The sequence below is a fragment of the Dicentrarchus labrax genome, unplaced genomic scaffold (genome assembly GCF_905237075.1).
Source record: "Dicentrarchus labrax unplaced genomic scaffold, dlabrax2021, whole genome shotgun sequence".
NCBI classification, from domain to species: Eukaryota; Metazoa; Chordata; class Actinopteri; family Moronidae; genus Dicentrarchus; species Dicentrarchus labrax.
In genome coordinates, this window is record NW_026136709.1 from 19,111,311 (window position 1) to 19,138,563 (window position 27,253).

A 27,253-nucleotide genomic window follows, 5' to 3' on the forward strand; every position below is an offset into this window, starting at 1 on the left:
TTACTGCTGCCACTTGGCAGGTTGATGGCCACTTCACAGACAATCCATATACCCCTGATAGGATATGAACAACTCTCTGGTATCATTGTATTTTACTTGGCTGGGGGAGTCAGACAGGTGAAAGGCAGGTACTTTTTATGGGAGGATACTCTTATAGCTAGAAAGATGAGTCTTTAAGGTCATTGAGACATTATATGAATGAAAACACATTTCTGGTTTGAGTCTGTTACAGATTTATTGCAGTATTTCTTTTTTTTTTTGCCAGGATCTGTCCAAGTAGCAGCAGAAATGCTGCAGGTTCCTGAATTAAAAGGCATGTTTGCTGAGCAAACACAAAGATACCCACCCACCTGGTCTGAGTCAGTGCAAAATTACATAAAGAGGCTGTGGCTTCATCTGTTCAAGTCTCCATTAAGGCAAAGTGTCTTGTCTGGTGTTACTCACACGTGACCTTTCACCTTTAGCCTTAACCTTGAAACCTAATTCCATTTCACTTGCCAGTAAAAGCTCTGTTAGTGCGTACATGCATGTCAGCGCTCTCCACCTCTGTTCAGTTATTATGTGTGGGTGCCATTGCATGTGTCCTCTCCGTCCCCTGTAGAAATCATCCACTCTCCCGCCAACAGATTAGAAACAGATTTAATGCTTAATCAGTTGCTCTAATTCAGCCCCACCACCATCACTGACTTCTTCTCCTACATGACAAACACACACACACACGCACACACACATACACTCCTGCCCCTCCTCCCACCCACATGAGCAAGTGGCAGTCAGTGGAGTTTGCTGGTGAAGCCATCTGGCCCTCAATCTGGGCTGGCAGTACCACCAGCAGCCCTTTCTCTGTCCCTCTTACAGTAACACTTAAGCTCACACATCCCAGCGCAAACAATCGCTGCTGAGTCACAGATTTAGACACCTTTTGTTCAACTAGTGCGTGTGATCGTTCTCTATTGTTATTTCTTCTTATGGGTCAAGTTACCTCCTTTCTCCTGGTCTTCAGTTTGTTTGTGTTTGATAGCTGTTTCTTTAGGAGACAGATTGTGTTTATTTGTATTTATTATACATTACATATGTACGTGCAGCATGTAGTTTTATTTTTGACTGCTACAGGGAAAGCAAAGAGAATTTGAATATTACACTGCAGTGATTCAACATTTTCAGGAAGTAGATTTAAGAAATGTTATTTCCAGCACTGCTGAGGTAATAATTCTCACAATAAGCTGTATCTGTGTCTCACTTTAGATCCAGTTGTGCACTAGAGCATGTAATGGGCTCCTGCTGGTGGTCTTAAATATGTGCCACAGTCACAGAGGACTCTTCTTTAACACTACGCTCCAACTTATTATCTGATTGTACATTAAAAGCAGAGAAGCGGTTCCAAATAGTGTGCCAACTATAGTTTCGATCCAGCGAAAACAAAATTAACAGTGAGTGGCCATTAACTTTATCTGTCTCTTTGAAATTGATTTGGGGAGTTTGTAAAGCTTCTCAGATTGTATCTTATGACAGCGGGAAGGGTTTATGTTGTCCTCCAGTCTCCTTTAAATGGCATGACAGTGTTGTTGGCTATGTTTCTTTCTGGCAGTGTTTGGTGTGTGAAAACGAATCTGCACCAAACATGTAGTGATAGTCATAACTTGGTGAAAATAAACTTTGTAGAGGACATGTCAGTGCATGGTGTTTCCCTGCTCCATTGGTTGACACAGCATCATGAATGGTTCATATTTACAAATTTTTGCACATGACCCCCCCCAAAAAAAAAAAAAAAAGTCTTATTCCAAGTCTCAAATGTGCTCGAACCATGCATTCACACCAGCATGACATAAACATACAAAGAGAGAAGTACTCATTCATTTCAAATGAGTTCTGGGAGATGAGATGACAGAAACATCTGGTGGAGAGCCGTCGAAAGACCTGGCGACATGTGGTGTAGCTGTGGCTAATTAAACAGCATCGTATTTTCTTCTGCTGGAAAATGTCATATAAGAGTAGTGCTGATCGTACCGCTCTCTGTCTGTGCTCTCTCTCCCCGCATTATTCACAAATTTAACACATTTTGTAAACAAGTCAGTGTCATTAGGAACATGAGATATGCTTTCAACCTACACAGTCTTCAACACATACTTACTGTATCAAAGGCCAGAACTGAAGTCCACCTATTTTACTGCTGTGTAACTTTTGGCTGCCCCTTGATGTCAGACACCTACCTGATGTAAGTGCACCAAGCTGAGTAACAGTCTGGGCTGGTTGAGACATTTATATACAGTTAATTATGTATTAGTTAACACACATACACTGTGCCTGTCAGTGTTTTGAATATCATCCATTGGTGGTAAGCTGCATCTTTACAGGGGACTCGGGGGACAGCATTAACAAATCTTAAAATCCTTTACAGTTGCACTCGACATTTAGCTGTTAAATGAATCCATAGTAACTGACTTAGTAAGTAATTGTCATGTTTAAGGACACGTGACAATTTAGCAGCAGGTATGATGGCATCTTTGTGGGTTATTGTATTGGTGACTGATATATAGATGAAAATCTAAATCCCTGATTGCCTTCTAATGACAAACTAGACAAGAAGATGTGCCCTTGATGAAACAATAATGTTTGTTTTTTTTTACTCTAGAGGGGTTAAGTGAAGTCTGTGATGGGAACATAAATCAGTAAAGACCACTAATTTATTATTAAATGGTTCCTATAAAGAGTTACTCATCAGTCAACTTGGACTCATTTACCCTAGATTAAGGAAATACAGACAGACAAACACACACTCACACAGAGCACCGATTCGTCAGGCCTGCGGCTTCGGGGTCTCGGCCCCCCTGGACAAACATGGGAGGAAAACATTCCAGCGAATAATGGCTGAGCTGCTCCACGCTGCGGGGAGAGAGGTGGAGAGCTAAATAGTCTTTTCTTCAGCTCATCTGGCCCAGGTCCTCATTACATAACTGGGTTTTGTTGGACAGACACATGGAGAACAGGCTTAAGAAAAGCAGGGACTGTAAAGAGCCTCTGATGTCAGCCGTTAAAGGAGATGCTGCTTGGGTAAACAGTCAGCACTGAAAGAATGCTTTGATCCAATTTGAAATTTGTGTGATAGGCCTCTTGTGAATGAAACAAGACAAGCTTTTCAACTCAAGATTTCTGTCAGTACGTCACATGTGTCTGGCTACTTGTGAACACGCAGACAGAAGTTAAACGTCATGCAGCCCCAGAGCCATTCTCCGCCAAGTGACATTGGCACTCAGCTAAAAGACGACATTCTTCTCCACTCAGCTAATACAGGACATTACTGTTCGGTCACACCTGCCCCGCCTTGTATAAATCCCATGTCTGTCTGTATGTCTGCAGCAGGTCACATGAACTCTCTTGAACCCCACCCTGAACGCCAGTGCTGGCTGATGTTAGCTATAGCTACGCACTGTCCAAACCATTTTTCAGCTGAGTCCATCATCTCTCGGGGCTTTCACATTATCTGTATTCCCCGCTTTCACCCGGAATCCGAGGCCTTATCTCATTCACTACTCCTGGCGCCCCTTTTCTTCTGAGGACACTGACCCATAGCATTCAATTTTCCGTATATTTCTGGATTCCCAGCTTCTTGCGTCAAGTTCTTATCCCCATCTTTGTTCCCATCCATTTAAGCTGAGTCCTACACGCCAGGCCCCGGCTCCAGACTGACTTCAGTGAGAAATACCAGCTAACATTAGACAGCAGCTCAGACAAGATGTAAAAAAACTAACAAACTCTGATTACAGTTGTGCTGATCCACAGAATTACTTGGGCCATAAGTCAGACCTGCATCCTCTCAGGGATGAAATGAAATGTCAGACAATAGTAAAAACAATGCCCATCCAAGTTGATGCCTCCACCAACTGTCCAAAACCTGAAGATATTTGGTTTATAACAATATAAAATAGAGAAAAGCAAGTGCAAGTATTCACATTAGAGTCATACTTTTTTTTTTTTTAGGTTTTACTATTCTTCAAAATGACTTCTTGATTATCAGAATAGTTGATGATTATTATTCAGTCCTCAACTTATCAACTAATTGTTTCAATTCCAATGTTTTTTTATTTCCTAAGCAATATATTGGCTCCACTGAACCAGATCTTAACCTCCCTCCCCACAACTCTGTGGGTTTGGAGTCTTGGACTCTTTACATGCAAACACCAGCGTGGTCCACTTGATGAGCTGCAACATGATGTCACTAAGTGAGTTTATGGGCGTGCATGTCAGCATCTTAATTGATGAAGCTGCTGCGGCTAAACTCGGAGGTCCGATGAAGTGCACTGAAGGCTGCCTGCAAAAACGGGGGAGTTCAGAAGACACACCCATTGGCAGGAAAGTGAAGGATGAAAGGAAGTGGATAAAGGAGGATGGGAGGGCAGCTCTGCAGTTTGGACTCCAACTCGTGTACACAGAGGAAAGCACCATGGTGTTTTCCAAGGACCATCATTCCTCTGTCCGACTCTACGGGCCACAATGAGTGCACATTTTCTTGAACTCTTCTTCTCACTTTTTCTGTCTGTTTCTCTCATTTTCTCCCTCTCTCTCCATTCTCCCTCACACTCCCTCTCTCGCTGGATCATAATAGCAGTGTAATTTACAGCTCTTGGTCAGCCCGGGGCTGTGTATGTGTGTGTGTGTTGTTTAAAGGGCGTGTCCCCACAACCCTCATCAGTGTTGGCTCCAGTGCAGAGCGCCTCTCTTCATAACCAATACCAGATCTGTCCCATACCAAATCTGTTACAGTCCACTGAATGCCTTTACAAAAACGCAATGGCAATAGTATTGCTGATTAAAATGTGTTTTTAGGTGGACCAGAACAGAATATATGCAGTATATCCATAAAGCTAGAGCACCAAAACTCTGTGGTGTGTCATAAAACAATAAAAAACAATGCCCATTACAATTTCCCGGAACCAAAAGTGATGCCTTCAACTTGCTTGTTAGTCCGACCAACAGTCAAAAAGACAAATATATTGAATTCATAATGATATAAAACAGAGAAATGGAGCAAATCCTCACACTTGAGAAGCTGGAACAAATATGTTGGCACTTTTGCTTGATAAATTGCTTAAACGTCAAGCATCAAAGGCGGTTTTGATTCATTTCCAGCCAATTGATGAATCAACTCAAGAGAAAACATGAAAAAAGTCTCATTAAAGCTCCAGTGTGTAACATTTAGGAGCATCTACTGGCAGAAATGGAACCTAATATTCATAGATGTTTTTATTAGCGTATAATCACCTGAAAATACAATAAGAATCACTGTGTTTTGTTAAAAGCCTGAAAAGTGGCGAGAGACAGTGTATGCAGAGCCATCCTTCCTCTGTCGAGCTGTGTGTCAACCCTTTATCATGTGGGATGAGTTCCTGCAGTAATAATTACAATCGAGAGAATAGCAGCTGCTGTTTTGGCCGGCGTGTTCAGCAGCATACTGTAGGAACACACGCTACAGCCGCTGCATGTGAGAGGGGTAAACACGAGATTGTCAGACATGGCGAAAGAGTTCATATCAAGATGAATATTTCATATTCCATTACGCTGTAAAGAGTATTTTTAGAGTTTGGAAGCATGTCTCCAGTCGCTTATGAATTTTAAATGGCAGTTGTGAATATTTCACCAGTCGACCAGAATAGCTGGGCTGGATGCAAGAGATGACATGTTTGGTATTTCCTGGGTGGATGAAGTCAAAGGTGTTCGCACTCTCTCTTTTGAATGTCTGTAGGCCTGATGAGGAATATTTTTATGATTTATAAAACTGTAGATTATTTTTCAATTGTCCTTTGCAAATTTAGAGTTATTCAGTTTAAACTATTTTTCTAGCAGTTTAAGATGCATATCATGTTATCCAATGTTCCAGGTTTGATTTCAACCGTGGACCTTTGTCACCTGGGCTTGCGTTACCTGTCTCTCTATACTGTCATTATGCAGGCAAACGCCATCAAATGTTTTTTGTGCCATTAAAGAGACACAAAGTATCAAAGTTGCCAGCTGGAATTGGCGAATGTTTGGCGTTTTTGCTTGATAATTGACTTAAAAATGTTAATCAGTTACCTTAATTGGTGCCAATTAAGTCTTTGCCATCTGACTACTTCATTGATCTGAGGCTGCTGAAATGAGCGCTGTTCTCCCTCCGTGTGTGTTGTCACCCATAGTGCCGTAATTATGCGTCCGTCAGGCATGCGTCTGGAATGAGTGGACCCTCCACCCTTTAGCCTCCCCCCTTAGTCTACAGCAGTCCAACCTCAAACTTCAGCCAAGGGAATTCCAAGATCAACTTACACCGCTGCTATATGGGCTCTTTATGGAGCGCACGTTGCCCAACGGCAGTGTCACAGTTTCTTAAAAGGAGCCTTTCAGACGCCTGGAAAGCCTGAGTAACTTAGTTTACATTTAGGGTGGACAGGTTAGTCTATATGTCCTATTCTCGCATTTTAGTAGCCTAGCGTCTCGAATCAGGTGTTTGTCTCAGTGTCTGATTGATGATGTCTGTGTGGAGTTTCCAGACATGGGCGGTTAATGGTGTTGGGTGGAATAGTGGTGTCTTATGTTGGGTGAATCCTGCTTTTTTCAGCCACTAGATTAGAATCACTTTAACACATAAACCCTGTGTCTGACGTGTTAAATCCGTCCCATTCATAAGGACTGCTCTCACAGGTTAATCCCTGGTCACTCACGCAACACCTGCCACTGCTACTGCAGTTCAGACCCAGGCCTGCTACAGCAAAGTTGTCAACTTTAAGTTTATTAAAAGTGGTTGCAGCAGTGCTTACATTGGAAATAGCATATAGCTGGCAGTGGGAATGAAATGGGAGTTATACATTCTGTAGTTTTTTATTAGAAAAGATTAATTCAACTGCATACACTGTACATGATGTTAAGAATTTAGAAGGGTGCTATCAGTCAACATATCTATTATATGGTTGTAGTTATTGCAACGAATCGTTATTTTTATTGTAAATTAATCTGTTGTTGATTTTTCTGATTAATTAAAGTAGAACTATAGTGGAGTAAATGTCCTCAAGTGATGTCACTTGAGTCAGTGTTGGTTGGGCCTAAAGGCTTGAAGCTACATTAGCCACTACTAGCATAACTCACCCATTTTTCCGACCAAACTGGATTTATTTTAATATTTTTCAATTTACTTATTTAAAAGTGGCAGGTGCATGATTTTGGGTCTTCTCCTGTCTGATGCCCAACTCTTATTCTGAATATTTCAATAAACCTACGCTACAATAGTACCCGTGTCATAATAAAAATGCATCCAAATGCGAAGCAATGTTAGACCCTTGTTGCATGGAAACAGGGTTTCAAAGGCAGGTCAGATGACAGTGTTTCCTCTAGGATTTTTTTTGATTGTTTTTGAAACAGAAGTGACACTTCGCTGTGACACAAACAAATATATTTACCGTTTTAATGTTTCCAGATGTTTGATGTCAGGACGTCGAGCTGAGAACTGACAAGTTGAACGTTGTCCAATTAAAACGGACCCACTGCGGTGACGCTTTTGGTGGAGCTGTTAATTTAATAGTCGACTTGGAAGAAAGCGAACGTTTGGACAATAAGCTACATCAACACAACAGTATGTGGAGTTAAACTGGACAGCCCCAATAACCTCTGAATAGTTCTACTTGTTGTTAAATTGCAATGTGAGCAGCAGCCAACGGGGGTGCATTATGTCGGCAGGATCATTAAAAGGCAACCGTGACTACATTGTGCGTCTGCCCCATTTCTGATACCGTAGCGGCAGAAATTTAACAGTGGCGGGCCGCCGCTCCAAAATCAACATAGAGGAAACACTGGATGATGCAAGCTGACCCACTGATATTGCCCTCATACACATGACTTATCTAACAGCACTGTGTCAGTCCGACAGCAGTAACTGTGTCTTCATTAGCGCTCTCTGATAATCTCTCTCGTCTCACCTCTCTATAACCACGTGGGTTCTCCCCGAGGGAAACTTGTCTTGGTGACGAGGAGAGGTGCAATAATTAAACATCGGCAGAGAGAGGGGTTCTTTTTATTCAAGAGATGTTTGAGATGGGGTGGGGTAAGGCTGTCATCAGAAACCTATTTGCTCCTTTTTTCGCTGTCTTGAGAGCAGCTGCTGAGGGGTGAATGAGCAGGCTACTGAATGCTTGATTGGCAGAGGCATTTGTCTGGAAGTGTCAAGGGACCTCTGGAGACAATTGTCCAGATCAAGCAGTGCTCCTTCACTGGGGAGCCCGCTAATACGCTGAGCTCATGCGACCCCCCCCCCCCGCCGGGCTCAGGGCTTTTGTCTTCCCCGTTTGTTTTTGGGTGAGTGTCCAACACACAGCCTCTCCTCGCTGCAGCCACGGCTCCGTCTTGAAGGAAATCCCCCGTATTTTTTCTCCTGGAAGCTTGGTGCTGTCGTGTGTTTCTTCTCCGCTTCACACAGATGGTCTCCATAGCAAACTGTGAAGTTTGATATTTGTTTTTGCCAGTGGAAGAGAAGTGATACACTGGCTCATAAATATGTCGTGGGCATGACTCACAGGGAGTTAAACTGGTAGCTTTTGGAGTTGTTTCGTCATGAAATATGTTTGAGTTGGATACTTCTTGCAATGAAAGGAAAGCTGGTGCCAACTTCCTCCTCACAACAAAAGCATGCATGAGAAAAGGCTGTCATTGTATTGTTATAGGATTTTAATATGCGCTGAAGCTTTGACAGTTGTTCTAGCATAATCCTTTCCTTTTGTTAGATAGGGAAACATTGATTCCTCCCCTGTATGTAAATAAGTATGGACTCATAGCCATTCTAGGGCCTATATCTTTACTATATATTTAATGAACTCCAATTGTAATTTTGGCAGAGGAACAATATCCATTTTCCCGTATTACTGAATGTTAGAAGCAGGATAATTAAATGAAAGTGGTAGCTAGTATAATCAATGCACTTTCTGTGAGATAGTCCTCCAACATCTACAGAACACTGGGGCTGCAACAAAGGATTTTTGGCACAATCAATTAATCAAAGCAGGGCTGCTACCTACAGTTCATTTTATTATCCATTAATCTTCTTATTATTTTCTCAATTAATTGTTTAGTCCACAAAATGTCCCAAAATAGTGAAAATCATAATTTCCCAAAGCCCAAGATGAGCGACTCACTCAAATTGCTTGTTTTAATCTGTGTCAAAAAAAGGTGAAAAATGCAGATCACAAGAGACAAAGATGATTTATAGTTTTGTCCCAACTGGTGAATGTAAGTCCAATATCAACTCACTTTTAACTCTGTTTTTGGTCTCTACCAACTCCTGAGGGAAATGTCTGTGTCTCTTTAACTGCTAAATGCCCCATTATGTTCCCCAGCTGAACTCAAAGTGTGTCTGTCTGCTGTGTGATGCTGAGCAGGTTGTGTACAGAGGGTGAAAACAGCTGCAGCTGAAAACAGGACTAATAGAGCGGTAGGAGTGGACAGGTAAACAAGGAGGTGAAACTCACTATAAAGCTCTGTAGGGAAGCTGCAGATTCAGGTGATATTTTTGTTTAGGTTTATCACTACAAGCAACCAGAAAAATATAAGTACTTGTTCTGTCAGTGGATTTATTGGCTAGCTGTTTCACCAATTTCTAATACATAAATGCGTGAAACCTTATCAGTATAAGTTTTGTGTTGCTGCTACAATTTTCTTGCTTGCTATGCAGCCTCTTTCATTGCTTTAAGCAAACTGTTTGTAATATTCCCAACTGTAAACAGCTTCTATCGCTCACTTTCTTTTTCCTCATTTATTGTCTCAGTTTCTTCCCTTCCCTCAGGAAAGAAAGTCTGGCTTTGTTTGTGTACACCCAAAAACACCCTCCCCTGCTCCGAGTGTATTGGCAGACGAGAATGCAGTAAAATTATATTATAGTCCCTCGTATGCAGTACCTGACTCCATTATTGCCTCCTACACTCAGATAGAGGCGCTTATCTGAGCCTGAAACAAGATCAATCTGCTCCAGTATCTGCCTGATAAGCGCTGGGCAGCCTGCTACCTCCCCAGGGTAGTTGATTGTGGGGTTCATACCCCTCGGTACCCCCTGAGGACCGTATGAAGAAGGGCTTTATGGGTGTGCAGTGGTGTGGGTGCATAGTGGGAGCAGTCTGTTCCCTGGCCCTCATTAGCCAGTCCTTTGTTACAGTAAGCCATACCTCGCGGAGCCCAGATGCAGCATGTCCAGATTAGATCTTACACCCGCCAGGAGTCCTGAAAAGCCACCCCGAATCGAGCCTAATCCTCCTGCAAGACTTTCTCTTTTCTTTAACCACACACAGACACACACACACACACACACACACACACACACAGCCACAGATACATAAAGTTGGTCACACACGAGCACCAAGTGGAGACTTCAACATTACTTATTGTAGTTTTTTAGAGCCCTGTGCCTTGTGTCTTTAATCCCCATCCAGAGATCCTGTCAGCTGCTTACAGACCACAGGCCCTTTTTTTCCCTTTGTTATACAAATCAGAGCTGCAGATAATCATCTAATAAATCCTAGACTCCAAGATTTGAGTGGATTAAAATGAAACGGCATCATGAAACAACCTGGTTTTCATTGTGTAGTGTTCTCCAGAAATGTAAACATCTGAAATGAGTTTCACAACTCAGGGAACACAAGTTTTGGCTGTCAGCGTTTGGATTTTTTCTGTGGTGAGCGTTGGCATACTGCTTTCAATGCAAATATAAAAGACTTTTCCTCTAACCAGTTTTTCTTCTTTAGCCTTTTCCAAATTCCCAAACTGGACTTGTCTGCCTTGGTGTTTCAGCACACCACTAATGTAATTTCAGTTTAAAGACTCATGAGTGGTCTTAAAAAGCCCACACCATCTAAAAAGCTTGTCGATTTCTCCATCCTTGTCTTTATTTCACCGCAGCCGCAGTCTGGATGTTGTCTTTGGCTCTGCATGTGATGTTGTGTGAAGCCACAAGGCCATTTGCAGAATTATCAGCAGGGGGACTCCAAGACCGAGTTGCTCTGCGTTGGGTCCAGCGGTAACGGTGCAGAGAGAGCGACAAAGACCTCGAAATGTCACGCATACACCAATAAACCCTCTGTCTGTTGGTTATTCCTAGTACCCGCCCGCTCTCCACACCCGCTGGTAGAATTTCACAGGTGTCTCTGGACGCGCTGGAGCTTATATTATCAACTGGTCCTACACTGGTATTATTTGTTATTGCTTCTTTTCTGGGATGGACAGCGTTGCTTACAATTTACACCTCCCTGTGATCCCATAAATTTCTTCAAAGCATTTTCCTAGCTGGTGTTAAAGAGCTGTGGCCAGTTTATTGTGTGTTTGAACATGGCCATCTTCCCATTAACCTGTTGCTGTTTTTCTCTGTCCTGTTTCACAGTCAACTGAATACATTTGGGTTTTCGCACTTTTGGATAGCCAAACTAAGCAATTCGAGGACGTTACTTTGGGATTTGTGTACGGCATTTTTCCCTATTGTCTGACATTTTAACAATTAATCAACTCATCGTAAAAAAGTATTTCAACAGATTGAGGCCTCCCAATTTATATCTGTTATTTCAAGTGTCTCATATTCTGGAAAATCCATATGCAGTTTAATTCACTTTTGTTTACAGGTATGCATCTCTGTTGACCAGATCACATATCTGATTGCAGTCCCTCTTGGTTTTCCTCCACAACATACAGATCAGGGGTCGGCCCTCCTCTCTGCCCTTCTCTAGTCCAGAGTTTGGTGGTAAGCTGTTTGGGAGCAGCTAAAAAGACCAGAAGTAGGACAGCTTCTGCACTTGAGCAGTTTAGGTCAAACAATTGACTGTTAATAATGAAAAATAAATCAGATTTATAGAGTCCGAGCAAGTTTTAGCGCCTTCGCTGGCTTGGATTCACGCCCGTTCTCTCACCCCTACATATCGTTCAATTGTCATATCAATCATGGAACACATAAACACTTCTTTATGGCTATACATGTTGAAATAGCTGGAGCCGATTACGCTTAATACAGGGTGAAAAGTTGCTTTGGCAACAACTAATTTTATTGTAACTTCAGCTGCCTTTATTTATCACAGAGTAAAGGATACATATGTGTCCTGGAGAGATGGATGCATTTAATTTTTTTCCAACATCCTATTGGATTTCAGGCCTTTTTGAAATTCTTTGCATTTATTTTTGAGATGGGATAGCTATGTGATCTACTCCAGAAGTGGAAAGTGGTCATAGTTGTTGTAGATGTAAAAGCATCAATGGTACATCGTAATTTATATAGATAGATATATATATAGATCTTGGTAATTATTCTTATCATTTATCTGATCTTTCTTTTGTGTTCAGGTAATGCATATTGCCATGACACGTCTCTGTAAACAAAGTCTTTGCATTGTTTACAGGAATTCATTAATATGCCAGAACTTCCTCTGCTTACTTTACTCTGCAACTACAACACCTGTAATGACCTGAATTATCCTTAAAGCTGTATAAATTCTGCCCAGACATTAAAACACGACCCAGCTTCCCAACTTGTAAAACAAACAAAAGCACAGCTAAATCCAGAACACGCACATAAATCCTTCCTTTTGCTCTGTGTTTGCACATCGAGCCGTAGCAAACATGTCCATCCTCAACTCTAATAACGTGTGACAGACCTGCAGAAGTGAGATCGATGGCCAGAGTCAAGCCTCAGATCTCTTCTCCAACACTATTTGCTGGCCTTCATGACACCCTCAGACACTCTGATCCATACATAAACACATACACAGAGACACACACAAACCATGAAATCACACGAGCGCCCACGGAGAACATCCCGGTCCAGTGGCCGACATTGTTGTGGTCTGGTTTGTTGTCACGACAACGCCATAATATTTCTGGGCGGCATGTCTAGTTTTTGTGTCTGCATGGTACCAAATCGACTTCCTAGCCAACAGGAATTCCACTCAGGGACGTTTTTTTTCTTATCATGTGTTTTAGATTTAGAGGAATTTAGAGACTATATATGATGTGGTCTGAAACCCTATAACAGTCTGAATGTATTAGTAGAAGTAAGAAGTATTGTTTGGCTGGAAATTGTACCTCTAATGGTAATGTGGGCTTGTAATGCTTCGTAAAAACAAAACACATATTTTCACAAATTCACTCATGCAGTAGATTGTACGGTTCCTATATATAACCATTCTTGTGAGACCCAATCCTTGTTTTGGCTTCCACAAGTCAAGTGTCTCAACCGGCTGTGTTTGGCGACTTCTATTTCTGCCGTCTTTTCCATACAGAATACCACACGCTATATTGAGCTGAGTGAATGTGGTAACAAGATGCTCATAACAAAACGCTGAGAGGGAACATTCCACGACTGGGTTCCTGATGTTGTTTTCATGGCCACCGCTGTCTCGGAGGGCAGATATTCCTCTGAATCAAAATAGACTGGTATTTACGTTTTTGCCATTTAGCAGACGCTCTCAACCAGAGCGACTTTACAAACCACGCCGGCTGTTGACGGACGTGTATTAGTTGTTGGAGGTGAGCCAGTAAAGCTACAATTATGGGACAATCTTGTGTGACGAATAACTCACCCTGGGGACTAAAAGTAGAACCGTTGTCCTTAAGCGACATTGCATAGACTTATTCAACATTTAGTAACAGGAGATATCGCAGCACAGAGTCCTGATGTTGCTGTTGGAGCAGCACAGAAGCTCTAGAGAGCCCTGAGATGAAAATGTGATTAAATATTAAATTGATGTTTTGGCCCTGCTCGCTACCGGAGAGATTTACTAAAAGGTATCAGGGAGTCCATCCTGCTCTCAACTATCTCACTGCTCCTAAAATAAAGCCAGTTGCCAAGCCTCTGTGGAGTTTGTTTACCTCGAAGCATTGAGGAGGTATTCCCTTGTAGCATGGCTGGCCTCTTACATAGTGCAACAAGGCGAGTGTGAAGGGACAATTGGTGGTTGCAGGTCGTGGAGTTTAGATTTACATGTTCACTTAGGCTGTAATTCAGAGCACTGAAGCAGTGAGAGAGGCGGTAGGGGCCTCACTGTGATGATCAACTGAGTTTAGCCATTATGGGACAGTTTTAGGGATTGAACATGTAATCTTTGTCTAGATGTGTTCCCATTGTTTCTGTGGGCATCTGCTCAGAGTCAGCATAGTTTGAGTTTGACGCATTCAAATTGAGTTTAACAAGGGATGCATTTGGTCTAAATGTCATTAATTTACTGTTCTTGAAGGCCTTGCACACCCACACAGGGGTTTTCAATCACTCTTACTAACTAGACCTCAAGTCAGGTTGAAGTTGGGTGGAGCTATGATGGGTAATAACTGATGTCAAGTAGGTTTTAAGCGGGATTTTCCATTATAGTTGATGCTATTTCATATCATAATTGCATTACAGTTTGTAATAAAGTAAATTTCCTGTAAATTCAGTTAAAAAATGTATTGAAATGTCTGTTTTTTTCGTTAATCTAGTGACTGAAATCAAGGTATTTCATTACATTGATATAAAAAATCCTATAAATCTGAAGCTAATGTGCAACTATGCTCATTAGCCTCATATTAGCTTCATTTTCTTTACACAGAATAAAGACTGGATTTCAACCCCACTACTCACACTGAAATTGGGTTCTCTATAAGCATGTGAGCAGGGTTTTAAGACAGACTTTAAAAAATGTCAGTGTTTCTTTAAATTTTAAAGAGATAGGCTCCTCTGTATACACAGTATAGCCCTATATACATCTGTTGCATTGGTTATCCTTATGTAACAATGTTTATCTGTATGGTCCTTGTTGAGTAAATGCATAAATAAATACACAGGAGTTACTGTGTGTTTATGCAGCCCCTGGTAGTCTCTCTGACCACCGAGTCTGCCACCCAGGCATTAGTTCTTTGTAGTTGCCAGATGAGCTGCAGGCATGCAGAGGTGGGTGGGTGGGTTGGCTGTACATTTTTGTGCCTTTATAGATTTCACAGAGCCCATATGTTTCCTTATCTGTATTAGCCCCACTTGACTTCCTCCACTGGCTGTGAAAACAATCCAAGTTATTCCAGTCTCCTGGCAGATTGCAGCTTTGTGCCGCTCACACTTCCCGCTCTAAAAACTTTTCTGAATGTTCCTCATATTTAACGTACCTTTGACTTGCGTGTGCGCGTCTCCTCCTTTCATTTGTTCTTATGATTTATTGATTAGCCTCGACACGTGAGTCTGTTAGCGTGCGTGTGTTTAAAACTTTTAAAGGTTGGCAGCGGAAGAGGTGAAGTAGAGAGAGAGAGATGGAGGAGACAGGAAAGAAGGAGAATTCACTTCAGGCTGCCTGGTGTGTCTATGTGAATGTGTGTGCATACTTCAGAGAGAGTTTTGTGTGGTGAGTGGGTGGGTGGGTGCGTCAGTCAGTCGGCCTGGGCTCTCTGCAGTGCACTCAGCCGCTGTGCTTCTCCTCTCGGCTGAGTGGAAACATCATGTGTCTGTGGGACGCCCAGAGGAACAGCCCTGTTTCTCCAGACTGAGACCAGAATAAGCAGTTAAAGACGGACTGAGGGAGGAAGAAGGTGAAACATGGACTCAACCAGAAACTTGAAGTAGGTTGTCTAGAAGAAAAAGGGAACCGAAAGACACAGAAACAAGAGCATTTTTGAGGATAGCTTTCTGCCATTTGGTCTTAACCACCTCAGACCTGGCTATGCCATGCTGGCCCAGAGGAACGGGCTACCTCCAGGCTGTAAGCCGGTTCCTCTGAAGGATCACCCAGACCTGCGGGATGTGGACGTGAACGCCGAAGGCTGCTGCTCCCTCTCTCCTTCCCCGTCATCGGGAGGTTGTCCCTGGGCTCGGCTGGCCGGGGTGGACGGCTGCCTGTCAGAGCCGTACTGTCTTTGGTTCCAGCTTTTGGCCAGAGCCTACTGGGGAGAGGTGGAACTGGGGCTCACCAGTCCCAATCGCAGCGTGTCCTGGGCTCGGCTCAGGGAAGCCTCCAGGAAGAACTGTGTACGATCTCGGGTAAGGACAGTTATGTGAGAGAAAGATGGAGAGCATCCTTGTGAATAGACATCTAGAGGAGGTCTGAGGCAAGATGTGTTACAGTTTTGAGGCATTTAGGAAAAGCCTGACTGGCTGAAATATGTGTTTAGGCGATATCAGTGTCTAGCAGAGTGATATAGGTTTACATAGGGAGCATTTTAGAGGGGAGGAGAGGTTAGGGGCGGCTACACTTTGTTGTGCTGTCTGAGGAATTTTGTGTGCGTCATGGTGCTCTCCAGCGGCAGGGTAGTCCTGTTTCACTGACCGATATCTTTTGTAATTTGAGTGTGTCTGACTGTTTGGGTATTAGGTTTCGTTTATTGTTGTTGCCTTTGGTAGTCTCAGTTACACTTTGCTGTACGCTGTCAGAGGAAGATATTGTTTATTGGTGCATATAAGGCAGTTTATTCTAACATAAAAATATCCCCACGGTCATTAGTTTTTTATACAGTATGTGCCAATGCTTGATAGAATGAAGTCATTGTTCATTGATGGACCAAAGTGGGCAATTCAAGGCACATTTTCCAACGGTATAGTGAATAAGGGTGACTAATGGTAAAGCCTGTGGTCAGAGAGGGAGAGAAGTTTGGAAAGAAAAGGAGAGAGGGAGTGAAAGAGGTAGATCCATGAGGTCAGACAGCCTAGGAGTGACTCACAGACATGAAAAAAAAAAAAAGAAAAGAAGTTTGGAGAAAAGCTGAGTCCACAAGCAATGCCATTCAAATCCCTCATCTCATATACATAAAGAAGCAGGGACAAGCATGCAAATGCACCATCCCGCAGGCAACGGTGCCATATGGCAGCACACAGATCAAACCCTCAGTGTGCACATAATGGTGACTGTTTTGATGAACAGATTGCATGCATAATTGAGTAGTATTTATCAGGTAATTGTGTGAGCTTGTTTGGAGCAGATTTACAGTATTGTACCTTTTGAATATGACCAAGGCGTTGTAGGAATCTATAGCAGCTGTTTCCCTGCTGCTGCTTCTCTTGCTGTATAATTCAACATGTTATATATATGTATAGGGAGAGAGGTGGAAAATGTGTGTGTGAGTGTGTACACCTCAGCAATGGGGCATTTGAACCAAATGGCTTAACTATTGCATAAGAGGACATTAAATTCTAAGCATCAAATCAAAACAAACAGCTGAGCTGAAGCGTCAGCTCTCCTCTCTCAGCTACATTGTGGACTGTGGCTCACTTCCAGCTCCACACCACTTGAGTATTGGTGGTGATTTCACCAGTCATACCATTAAGCCAACACCCATCCCACTCTCCAGAGGCCCCTACATCTGCTGCTCCCAGACAGGCGGAGGAGAAGTGTGGATAGAGAAGCCAGAGGGGCGATCAGGGAGAATGTCTTTGTTTTGGATCCACACCTAAGATGTATTTTGGTAGGAGAAGAGCCTGTGGAGAGATCTGGGTTGAGGCTGAAACTCTTGGCAGCCTCTCGTAGCCCGGAGTCACTATGGTAGTGTTAGCAATAACCACTAACGCACGCCCTGTGGTGCAGTGGTTCAGCTCCATCATTACTTTGATGATGGATGTGACAGAAGTCTCACTGCTCAGACAGCTCACAGCAGCAGGAGAGGTCAGTGTTTCTCAGTGACGGAGCACTCATTGTGATTCAGAGTTATAGATTATTTCCCTCTGTATGTTTATGGTAATGATAAATCTGGGTTGTAAAGTTCTTAAAAAGGCTTTGGAAGGGAAACATCCAACAAAAGTAGATTCAAAATGGAGCTCAAGTCCTGGACAATGTATTCTGAGAGCTGTATTGTTTTCCTGCAAGTTTGGACTATTGCAACACTTGACATTTTTTTACTTAAAATGCCAAAAAATACAAACTCTGAAAGAAAATGATACTTGTTTGTCCTGTAGGGCTGCAGCTATCGATTATTTTCATTATCACTGTATCTGCCTGTTGTTTTCTTAATGAATTCACTCCTCACTTGGTCTCTAAAATGTCACAAAATTATAAAAATAATGCCCATCACAGTCTCCAGAGCCCATTGTGACATTCACATTGATTGATTCATCAAACCAACAACTCAAAGATATTCAGGTTACAATAATTTAAGCAGATTCTTGGCATTTAATATAATAAATCTGCGTTTTGCTGCTGATGTGGAGCATGTGTTGTGTTATGTAGGCATAAATGTAATGTTACGCAAGCTGCCAGCATTTAAGGGTTGTTTTTTATCCTGTGTTAGTCACAGTAGGAATGTAGAAGATAAGTCTGTCATCATGCAAACCTGCCAAATAGCCCTGCAAAGCCCCGAATGTGCAATAACTAAAGCCATATGTATGGTTGTGTGGAGCTCTAGGCAGTACAAATGTGGCTTAAGTGACAACCCTGATTATGTTGACAGATAGTGTGATCACTGACATTAACCACAAGTTAGGAACCAAATTATTTGACGGGATTTTTGGCCTCTGTCACCAACATTTTAACAATTTTCATGTGAGGATAATGCAGGTGTGCTGAGTGAAATGTTTTTTTTTTCTGTATTTTTTTTTTTCTGTATTTGCTGACAAGCTATATAGCTATATAAACTGAATACTGTACATATTCAAAAACACATTGTAAGTTTAAGTCTTAACCAACAGCTTCTAGCGAATGTCGGATATATTACTCACTGTTTCGACAGATTACAGCAGCAGAGTAGATCAGTTTGTTGGTATTTGAGAACATTTTGGGGAGTTTTTTGTAGAAAATACCGCGGTTAATCAGTGGAATAATCCTGTGATGAACTAATGATGCAGTGGTGGAAATAGGGGACTTTTGGAAATGCAAGTTAAGATATATGTTGTATGTTTGTGCGGTTTCAAAAAAGGTAATTACTTATTACTTACTTATTCTTACATTCTCGACATTTAACTTTTAAATCGTCCACTGCCATAGTGTTTGTGATGACCGACAGCACAAAGTTTGCAGGTTACAGTCTACAACCAGTATGTTATCGTTCATGATGCAGTATTACTTAACACAAAAACACCCTACAACTACAACCCTACAATACAAAGCATAAACCTTGACAAAATAACACCTTATTATTCAGTAGAAACAACATAACCTAGCCTGATAACTGTGACGAATCACCAACAGGGTATTTTCTTCTAAGATCTTGGTTGGTTACTAAGATCAATGCTTAGCCATGATCTGTTTCATCTGTGAAAACACTCTTTTCTTTGTTTTAGTAAAAACCACTTTTCTTTACACAATTACCAGGGGTGAAGTGAATGGAGTAACTGTACTTTTTTGTGGCTGTGACTTTGTTCTCAGCAGTGAACACATTGAAATTTACTGTCAGTGCGTTATTATTTTCACAACCACATTTGATTTCTTTGTTGTGGAGCAGTGCCTCATCTACAACAGTGATTCCCAACCTGGGTTGCCCAAGATAGAGGTATAGGGTGTTGAGGATTTAATGGGAAAGAAAGAGAAAAACACTTCTGTTAACACAAGATTATGTTTACTTTTTTCTTACTTTTATCATTTTCTGTCCACACTAAGGCTGTAACCTGTGATGAGGGCTCATCGCTTTAAGCAAAAACTGTCAAGAAAAAAACATTGAGTGCCGCTGATCTTCCCCACCAGTTTTGCATGGTTAAGAGTAAGATGAGATGATTCATGCCACCCTCATGTATGTATGCTAAATGTGAAGCTATAGCCAGCAGCCGGTGAACTCGGCTTAGCATAAAGACTGGAAACAGGGGAAAACAGCTAAGCTGGTTCTATCTGCCTACCAGCACGTCTAAAGGTCACTAACTAACAAATTATATCTCATTTATTTAATCTGTACAAAAACTAAAGTGTACAAAAAGCAAAATCAGTTTCCCTTGTTTTTGTGCTAAGCTACGCTAACTGTTTCCTTGTAGCCAATAGCTTTTATTAACGTATAGATGTAAGAGTGGTTTCAAATGTTCTCATCTAACCCTTAACAAGAAAGCAAATAAGCGTATTTTGACACTGTTTGTTCTGGAGATTAATCCTGACATTCCTGCTTCTTTGTCCTCCTTTCAGGCCAAGCAGAAGGATGGGCGCGATCAGAGCGAGGCGTCGGCCATGGCTTCTCCCGGGGCAGAGGAGGAGCCGTTTTCCTGGCCGGGGCCTAAGACGCTTCACCTGCGCCGAACCTCCCAGGGCTTCGGCTTCACCCTGCGACACTTCATCGTCTACCCGCCCGAATCTGCCGTCCACAACTCTCTGAAGGTAACAGGACATCGTCTCTTAACCCCCTGACGACACTAGGATGTAAATATAAGAAAACAAAACAACCTTCATACCATCTAATGCAATTTAGAGTTGAATCATTTTTAAAATAAGCAAGAAATTCTGACAGTCGGGGAGAGTAAATACACTGACGTTTCCAAAGTAAATAAACTTTTGTTGAATCAAGTGATGTAAGCCTCAGGCCAGCAGCAGGACCTGACTTAATTTAAGACACTGTCATGAAAATCGTTGCTAAAAGAGACATTATATTAGAAACAGATGAAATGAGCCTAGACCACTGGCAGTTTTTTCAGCTGTTTAAGGAAATAAAAGTTGATTTTGATATATAGTTTAGGGAGAAATGGATTTTTAGGAGTGAAATTACCAAATAGCTGATCCATGCCTCTGTAGCAACTGTACTATAATCAGTGGCTCATACTCTTCAAATGGACTCTAGGATGCAACCCAACAACATTATAGTAAGTGTTAGAAGGTGTAAGAAAAATGTCATTACAACTTGTGCTTTGGAATTTCAACTAAATCAAGGCCTTTTTCCAAACCAAGTCACATTGGTTAATTTGCACCCTGTGCTCACTCTGGCCTCCCTGTCGAGGGAGCGGAAATTATAACTACTGGTCAGTGTTGCAGATTGTTATCATACAATGTGACTTTATTAAGCTTTTTAGTGTCTGCAGTGATTAGAAAACATCTGATTTGTGTGACGTGAAGGGAAAACATTATTGGAATTAAGACTTTCAGCTGCTATTTGAACACGGCTCCAAACTAACACCACAGTATTTAGTGCTGTTGGGACATTGGAGGTGTGTGCCAGACAGTTCATACAACATACAGATTGCATACAGTTTGGAGTTATTATCTGTTTTTGCTGTTTTAAGATCTTCCTAAAGGTGTGTTTTCACCTCAATTGACCACTTGTAATTTATTCCAGCTGTAAGGAGCTCCTCAATTTCGCATCAGAGTGGAAGTGTTTTTCCCCATTCTGTATTCCCATTTCTAATTTTTCTTTGAATGATATCCTCAGTGTTAGCTAACATAAGAAACAAGGGATCCCCCTTGAATCTCCCAAAATAATATGGCAGAAGGCGTCAAATACTGCAAAATACCCCAAAAGTCATTGTTCAAAATGCGTCATTGTTGCAGTTGGGAATAAAACATGGCACCACAGCTACTGAATTAATCCAAAATCGACCCAGAGTTAAAAAGTGAATTGATTTAAGCTGCAGGTTGTGTTGTTATTGTTCTCAACACCATTCATTTTAGCTTCTGCCTGCTGTTAGCAACGCAAGTGAAATCGTTTTAAGCCTGGTGATTGGACATTTTTACAGAAATGCTCCAACTCTGAGTCATATAACATTGTCTGTGGGAAAATGAATGAGACTTTTACTTCCAGAACCAGGGGTGCCTTAAATAGCTTCTCCCACTTCACATTCTAGTAGAGCTGCAATGATTAGATGATTAATCGATTAATACATAGACAGAATATTAATCTGCAACTATTTTTATAATTGATTCAAGCAAAAAGGCTGAGTTGTGAGAATTTGCTGCTTTTCTTCATCTTCTGTAATATTTAACTGAATATCTTTGGGTTTTTAAACTGATTGTCAGAAAATAAAACATCTTAAGATGTCACATTGGGCTTTGGGTAAATGTGAGAACAGTTGATTCATTGTGAAATTAGTCAGCAGTTAAATAATTAATGAAAGTAACTGTTAGTTGCAGCCAGAATGATTCTGGATAGTAGTGTCCGTCATCAGCAAATTAAAAAGTTTGCATACTGAAATCTTTTATACTTTATGTTGTAACTTCAACAGTGTGAACATACTACATAACCTGCTAGAATGATTGTGTAGTATGAAACAGGGATACGGCTTAGGTTATTTAAATGTTATCTGTTGTAGACGCAGCACAAGTGCTTGGAAATATAATCAATTTTTATCTTTTCAAGATCTTATTGAATTAGTTTAATTGTTGAGTTAGCATCACTGGCCATCACTGACACCAGTCTGAGGAGCAGTAATGTTGCAGTTGAACTTTTATATTGATATGCACATGTAGTGTCAGTTAATGCAGCAAGAGCCTCTTTGAGTTGTATCATCCAACCTGGGAAGTGTGCCAGCCGTCCTCTGGATAACATCAGTACCAATCTGCCCTTTGGTATTAATCCTGACGTTACAGCCCTTCCGGCTCCTAATGGGCACAGACTAAAGGGCTTTGGGTAAATACGACAGGGCTTCTTTAATGGAAAAATGTGCTGGTGTTTTGAGTCAGCTTTCTCAAAGCTTATCATGGCCTCGTGACTATTAGTTTTTGTAAGTGATAATTCAGGATAAGTTGGGTTTACGTTTCTCTGAAGTGTATTTTGACAACCTCTTCAGTTTGCACAGAAGGATTTTCTACAAAGTTAGCATAGTGCTGTCTGTTTATAGCGTTTGGCTTTGTGTCTGCATGTTGAAAGAGAAACTGTGGCACAACAGTTAGGATTTTCAGACATTTGTGTAACCAAAAAGATAGACGGATTCTCCCAGAGGCCTCCTTAGACATCCCGATGTTGTTTCGTTCACTTGCAAGTCCAACCTGGACCACCATGTGATCTTGAGGACTTAGGGATATAGGATATATGAAGGTTGTGTGGACTTGAATTGATCTGACGTTTGTCCTCTTAAAAGCTGTAAATCTTGAGCCTAGTGGCGTAAGACGCATTCTGTGCAGAATTCTGACTGTAAATTCATCTTAAAACACCAGCAACTCCTGACAAAGCAGAATTCAGCTTTTAGTCTCATCTGTAAGAAGCTGGCATTATTCTCATTTATTCATGTAATTAATTCTGTGACACTGATTTATAGATTGACACAACTAAAACAAGCTGTTGCTCGTCTGGCTTTCAGCTGACTCTCTTGAGTCTCCTGTGGCCTTCTTATCATAAGTCGTGATTCTGGGAAATATTCAAACTGAGACCTTCAATTTCAATCTGTCAGGTCACACTCACTGTACACTCCTACTAGTTCTCCAATTACGTAACCCAAACCAACAAGGCAGAGGGTTAAAAAAAAGAAATCCTCATCCTTGTACATTCATCACATTTCATTGTAATTACTTTTAGGGTCTTGGATTGGAGCTCTTGATTAATCGCAGTTTGAGGATATTGGGGTTAGCTTGAAGAGGGTCAGACCGTCTTAAGGAAAGCCTTGGGAGAGCAGGGAGTCTTAAAGGATACATGGAGAACATATGTGTCACTGAGGAGAGGTGGATTAAAGCAGGAGTGTATGGATTTTAACCGACGCTCAGAGGGAAATTAAGGTTTTATGTTTTAAGAAAATGGGACAAACAGAAACATGGCTAGGATGTGTTTGTTTTTGTCACAGAGATCGATCTGGATCGTGTTGTCCCCTCTGTGTCTTTTGCCACAACAGTTTTAATTACACAGCTGTGGTAATGGTAATGAACACTCACATCACGTCCGTCAGTCGGTGTTAAGGGAGTTCCTCTAGGGCTGAAAACATTGTTTTGATTAGCAATTAATCTGTTAATTGTTGTTTCGATTAAACAGTTCATTATGTTGGCCACTTGGCGGCAGTGGATACAAGTTTTTAACACAACGCTGACATATCATCACCTTTTAACTAACAGACTTGTTAACAATATTATCATCCATTTGGAGTCGTGTTAGTCTCCATCTGGTGTAAATGTAAGTTCAATATTCACTCTCTCTCCTGAGGGAAATATCTGTCTTTAGCTGCTAAATGGTCCACTGTGTTCACCATTTCACCACTATCTAACTGTGCTAAATTTATGAGCCAGAAATTCACTTTAAAACCTTTTGTTAAGCCAAGGGGGAGCTGTATGTCGTTGCTATTATATTTACCACATTGCTGTTGGCCTGAATTTAGCAATGCCTATTTCTTTCTTTCTTTTCTTTTTTTATTTGTTGGAACTCTGTTAGGACGGGCTTTTCTTATTTGGTTTTAGGTTTTTTTTCATGGAGTAAAGAAGAGTAAGTAAAAGTAAAGAATAATATGGAAAACCAAGTCCAAGGAGACATCTTCAACTTGCTTGTTTTGTCCAACCACTAGATGAGTCATATTTCAGAACCCTGAAGCAAAATAGTTAGCATTTCTTTTCTTGATTAATAACTCAAATGATTAATAGATTGTGAAACTTGTTGTCATTTGATCAAGTAATCGATGGGATTCGTAGAATTAGGACGGTTTGGGAATAAGAAGAGAAATGATCTGTATTTTTATTTACAGCATGATTTAAAACAGTCTTTCAACTCATGTTTACATGTTATACTCAAGGTAACTGTCTACCTTCAGTATGAATATACTGATGCAGAAGAAGAAGAAATAATTCCAAAAAACGTGAAATACTTGAATGAAATTTAACCGCAAATCATCTGACATTCACTTTCTTTTTTTCTTATAGGATGAAGAGAATGGCAGCCGAGGTAAGTGTTAAAAAAATGCTTTTCTTTAAATTACGGCATGCTGTAGAGATTTGCTCTGCGATCCGGGACCTCAGGTGTTGCCCTAAAAAGAGCACAAAAACCATTTATTCTACTGAATAGGGATCAAATTAGGATTGACAGCCCATTACTTTAATGTATTCTTACTCCTTATTGATTGAAATAGATGCATTTTGGTGACTCTTTGTGCCTTTGTCTAAATATTTCATTAGTGTTGGCAATTCGGTCCCCTTAATAGCCCTATAAATGCATTGATTTGGTGCGAGAATGGTATCAAAGCCAGTGTAAACAACATGTTGCAGGTGAAGCTGTCTTTTCTGCAGGCTTTAAGCCAGACACTTTGCTGTTTAAAGCGTTAGTCCCCGCTCTTCCGAGTGGCAGTCGGAGCTGTGCTGTTAGCTTGGCAAGGCCTCAGCATTCCTCAGAGCATCCAGCTCGTCTTTCCAGTCCCTCAGTATTCTGCTCACGTCTGCAGCCCAGCATGAATGCAGGAGGATTTCTCTGCTGCGCCTCATCAGAAGCCTTCTTAAACTGCATCTCATGCCTGTGTGGCATAAAACACAAAGCACGTGTACACAGGCTCCCATAAACACGCACAAAGACAGAACAGCAATACTGCGGTCTTAAAGAAATAAACCATTGCATTTTTATTTAAATAAATATCCACCTTCTGTGTTTTCAAGTGATGTAACACAAAATATACCCTAGTTTATATATCTAAGCTCGGTGTTTGGTAGATCTTTCTTTTTAAAAACAAACCTTTGTGGGAGAAGCACTGTTTTCTTTTTGTCTGTAATAAATAGGATAAAGGACAAAGATGATGATCACTAGCTTGTTTGGCTTGTAATGAAGCCAAACCCCTACCAGGTGTGATTCAGTGAATTGTTATGCCATGAGTGGACAGTGAAAGTGAAGAATCCAAGGTTAGAGGAGGGTGAACGCAGCACTTTGGGATAATTCTGACTCTTAAACGGCTCTCGACGGGAAATTGAGAGATTCCTGTAAGTGTCCCTCATCATCCCTCTTGGCCCTTGGTGTCACATTCCTCACGCTACCCCCTCCACACCCGTTTTAACCCCTCCATGTCCACCCGCCTCATTTAACACAGGCCTCAAAACATTAAACAACACACACACACAGGGCCCTGCTGTGGCAAGAGGAAAACCTGTAGAGAATTTGTGTGCCTACACATTCTTACACTTTTTATGAACTTGAATTCCTTCGTGTGACAATACCTGAAAGAAGTCATGTAAAACCCATGCGTGACTGTGTGTGTATGTCATTAAATAGTATGTGGTAAGTGCATGACGACCATTCATCGCGAAGCTCAATAGATGGTGAATAATAAATCTTGCCTGGAGCATCGCCCCGCTGCTACAGGAAGTCACTTGACTTGCTTCCAGCCTCTCATAAATCCTCCTTTGCTTCTCAGCAGGCTCTCAGAGACCCAGCAGTGGTGATGATGCCGAAAGGTAGTAGGGCGTCAGAAAGTGATATCAGGAGCGGCAGGAATTTCTCTGCAAAGAATGACTTGACGATATGGCCCAAAAATAAAATCTCCAATTTTTTCACACCAAATCCGATTTACGGTTTTAAAAGACACCATATCTTTGGCAATGTGAAACAGCACCGCATCTGTAATGTCCTATCACTGGGGCTCCTTATTCTCATACATGTTTTGTCTAGACTTGAGTGGATTGGGGCTTGTTTTACAGACTCCTTAGCAGCTAGGAATAAGAGTTTCCCATTATGGTTTGAGAAAATTAATTAAAACTAAATAAACCATTTTAAAAAACAACTGAATTGCTTGAAAAATGCACTGCTAAAAAGAAGTTTTTCTGAGCTCATGAAAACGTTCAGATGTTTTTTTTAAAGGAGAGTGATGTTGGGCTCCTGCACACGGAGCTGGATCTTAGTTTGATGAAAACCGCTCAGAATGTACAAATTATAATTATAGTTTTGATTAGAGCATACAGCCCAGAGATAAAGACGGATCTAACTAAATTCTGTTCATGTTGTGTGTCCATTTCAATGACTGCGGCCAGCTGAGGCTCAGCTGTTAGAGCATGTTTGGTTGGGTTTTCAATCACCAGCTCCTTCTGTCTGCATGTTCAAGGGTCCAAACTGCTCCTGATGTGTGTAGGGAAGTTGTACTTGTATCCAAATGTAATGTAATCTCTCTTCTTCTATTGCACAGCACTCCCAAACTCATTCTGGCTCCATATCACACAAACACCCAGATTATTAGGTACTCCTAGCTAAAACTAATGCAGTCTAATACAACAGTACTTCAAAAAATCCTACTTTCATGAAGGTTATATAACAGAATAATAAATAGATAGTGTTAAAGGATTTCAATTTAGATGAACTTGGATTCAGTAATAGTAGTTGGTACTCAGTTTAGCTTTAGATGCTATGCTATTTAACCATATACAATAAATTAACAATATTATTCAACCTCTTCCTTCTCCAGAGGCAGAACATTTGTCAGTAGACTTATTTTCTACACCTTCAAAGGATTAAGTTCACACCACAACGCATGAACGGAGAT

General features: G+C 41.3%; 1 protein-coding gene across 6 annotated transcripts in view; it reads left to right on the top strand.

Annotated features, from left to right (window-relative positions):
- LOC127369427 (rho GTPase-activating protein 21) overlaps positions 1-27,253 on the top strand; it is a 78,420-nt gene that overhangs the window by 20,394 nt on the left and 30,773 nt on the right. For 2 of the 6 annotated variants that reach the window (XM_051410798.1, XM_051410799.1), the window contains exons 1-3: positions 15,404-15,979; positions 20,031-20,219; positions 24,663-24,684. In XM_051410798.1, the coding sequence (XP_051266758.1) occupies positions 15,668-15,979; positions 20,031-20,219; positions 24,663-24,684 (523 nt within the window). In that variant the 5' untranslated portion in view covers positions 15,404-15,667. Of the gene's footprint in view, positions 1-15,402; positions 15,980-17,499; positions 17,595-20,030; positions 20,220-24,662; positions 24,685-27,253 lie in introns of those variants that run through there. The other 4 variants (XM_051410803.1, XM_051410804.1, XM_051410801.1 and 1 more) reach the window with 3 other exon arrangements.